Raw genomic sequence first — 3,079 nt, 5'->3', positions numbered from 1 at the left:
GGGACCACACCTATGGAGCATATGACAAGGTTACAAGTCAAATCTGTGAAGTGTAGAACATAGATGTTTTGGCACAATAATCAAGTAAATGAGGTGAAAGCTATGTTCATTAGTTTAATGTAACCATGTCAGATTGTATAAAAAAAAATCTAAATCAGCACATTGTACCCCACATATGCATGAATGTATTCATGATCTATGTGTATTTGACTTAATAAAAAAAAAACACAAATGGCTAACATACATATGATAAAAAGTTCTATGTCACTAGTGATCAAGAAAATGCAAATTAAAACCACAATGTGCTGCCATCTTAATCCTATCAGAATGCTCATTACTGAAAAGTTAAAAAACAATAGATTCTGGTATAGACATAAGAAGGAATGCTTATACACTACTGATGGGAATCCAAATTAGTATAACATTTATAGAAAACAGTATGGAGATTCTTTAATAAACTAAAAGTAAACCCATTTGGTATAGCAATACCATTACTGGATATCTACCCCAAAGAAATGAAGTCATTAAATAAAAAAGACACATGCACTGGTATGTTTATTGCAGAACAATTCACAACTGCAAAGATATGGAATCTACCTAAATGCCCATCAACCAATCGATGTATAAAGAAACTATAAAAACACACACACACATACACACACACATACACAACTATGGAATACTACTCAGTCATAAAAAAACATGGAATAATGTTTTCTGCAGCAACTAGGATGAAACTGCAAGCCACTATCCTAAGTGAAGTATCTCAGGAATAGAAAAACAAACACCGTACAGTCTCACAAGTGGAAGTTGAAAGATGGATATGCATGGTCATACAGGATGATATAATAGATTTTGAAGACTAAGACTAAGGAGGGTGAGTGGGGTGATGAGGGATCAAAAATTACCTATCTGATACAATGTACTCTATTTGGGTGATGAGTACACTAAAAGTCCTTGACTTCACCACTATACAAAACCACCTTGAGATATCTCGTAACCTCAGTGAGAATAGCCCACATCACAAAATTTCAAAGCTGTAGATTTTGGCATGGATGTGGACAGAAGGGAACGCTTTTATACTGTTGGTGGGACTGCAAACTACTATAGTCTCTATAGAAAAAAGTATGAGCATCCTCAAAGACATAAAAGTAGACCTTCCATTTAATCCCACATTCCCATTACTAGTTATCTATCCAGAAGAAAAAAAATCATTTTATCATAAGGACATTTGCCCTCAAATGTTTGTTGCAACTCAATTCACAATTGCTAAGATGTGGAAACAACCCAGTGTCCATCAACTCACTAATGGATAAATAAACTGTGAGATATATATCCTGTGGAATACTCATTCGGCCATAAACAAAGATTGAGATTTCACATCTTTTGTGTTCAAAAAGGTAGGATTACAGATGTGAGCTACCGTGCTCACTGGCAACTGGATGGAGCTGAAGAACATTCTCCTTAGTAAAGTATCAGAAGAATGGAAAAACAAGCATCCAACGTACTAAACACTAATAGGAAATTAGTAGATGAACAATTACATGCCCACACAAGAGAAAAACAATTAAATTCAAGTGGGGGGAGGGAAGGGAAAAGAAGAGTGAAGGGAGGGCCATCAGGAAGCTCTCTTAATTGGTATAATGTAAGTTTAAACAGCACACTCCCTGGATGCAGTACTTAACTACAAATTGGATTCCACCTAACAAATGCAAACAATGTAAACTAATCATTTGTATCCTCATATTAATCTGAAATAATAATAAAACAATGAAATTAAAAAAAATATTTTTTAAATGGCAATTGCTTCAAAACAGGAAAATAAAATGAAATTTAAAAATTAGTGAATATTTTTTAAAAGACTGCATGAACAATCCATTAATTAAATGTCTTAATGACAATTTGTGGTATATTTTCAAATTTAATGCTAATTTAATTTCTTCTCTTTTCCCTGTCTCTGTCTCTCTCACCCGCATATATCCATACTGACATTCCTCTATATGAAAGAGACCAATACCTCTACAGTTTACAATGTTTAACAAAAATGCATTTTCACAGATCATAGCTAAGATTTAATGTTTTTCCTGTTCTTTTAAGTAAAGGACTATTAAAATTTTTTAAATAAAAACTTATACCAGGGCCTAAGTCTTTTCTTTGGAAGTGCTCTAAAGTAAAAAATACCATACACTATGCTGAAATGAGTATTTATTCTCTAACAAAAATGAAATCCATTTAAAAGAAATTATTTTCTTTTTGTGATATAACCACCTTAGTTTTAATCTTAATGATAGACAGAAAAAAATTAGTTTCTTACCTAATATATCAATATTTTTAAGCTTCTCTTTAGAGTTATCATTATTTGTGCTTTCAGGTACCTCATTTTCATTAGTTTTCTAGAAGAAAGAAAAAATATATTGAGAAAAATGTTTAAAGAGTCAACATTTTTCTTTTCTTCTTCTTCTTCTTTTTTTTTTTCCAGAGAGAGAATACTCTATTGCCCAGACTAGGGTAGCTAGCACCCAGCACACAGCCACCTCAAACTCCTGAGCTCAAGCAATGCTCCCGCCTCAGCCTCCCAAGTACCTGTGGCTACAGGTGTATGTGACCATACCTGGATAATTTTTCTATTTTTAGCAGAGATGGGGTCTTGCTTTGTTTAGGCTGGTCTCAAACTCCTGATTTCAAGTGATCCTCCCACTTAGACCTCCCAGATGCTAGGATTACAGATGTGAGCCACAGTGGCCAGCCCCCATTTTTCTTTTAATACATATGTACAATATAGTTTTCTCCCCCAAAATGACAGAAGACAAGGAGATGGATTTGTTGGGAAAAGCAATAAGAAAAGCACTCTTTTAAGGAACAGTATACCCTGGCTAGGAGTTGATGTGAGTATTTAAATGATAAATATATGAATGATAAATATTACAAGGCAAGTTACATAATATTGTAACTTCAGGATACCTTTTAGTTTCTAACTGAAATACATTTTGGTTTATGTCTTAAAAAATGATGTGTATAGAAAATTTCAAGAAGTATAAGGTAAAGTGATCATTGCTCTTTCTTTTTTTTTTTTTTTTTT

At 33.3% G+C, this 3,079-nt stretch overlaps 1 protein-coding gene across 1 annotated transcript in view; it reads right to left on the bottom strand.

Moving 5' to 3' along the window:
- The window catches only part of C2CD6 (C2 calcium dependent domain containing 6), a 222,050-nt gene that overhangs the window by 112,252 nt on the left and 106,719 nt on the right, over positions 1–3,079 (bottom strand). Inside the window, 1 exon segment of the mRNA XM_023510397.1 lies at positions 2,315–2,393. Coding sequence (XP_023366165.1) covers positions 2,315–2,393 — 79 coding nt within the window.

The sequence above is a fragment of the Otolemur garnettii genome, unplaced genomic scaffold, assembly GCF_000181295.1.
Source record: "Otolemur garnettii isolate 467f Iridium unplaced genomic scaffold, OtoGar3 scaffold00013, whole genome shotgun sequence".
NCBI classification, from domain to species: Eukaryota; Metazoa; Chordata; class Mammalia; order Primates; family Galagidae; genus Otolemur; species Otolemur garnettii.
Note: the sequence above shows the minus strand (reverse complement) of the source record. Positions and strands in the feature narration are given on the sequence as shown.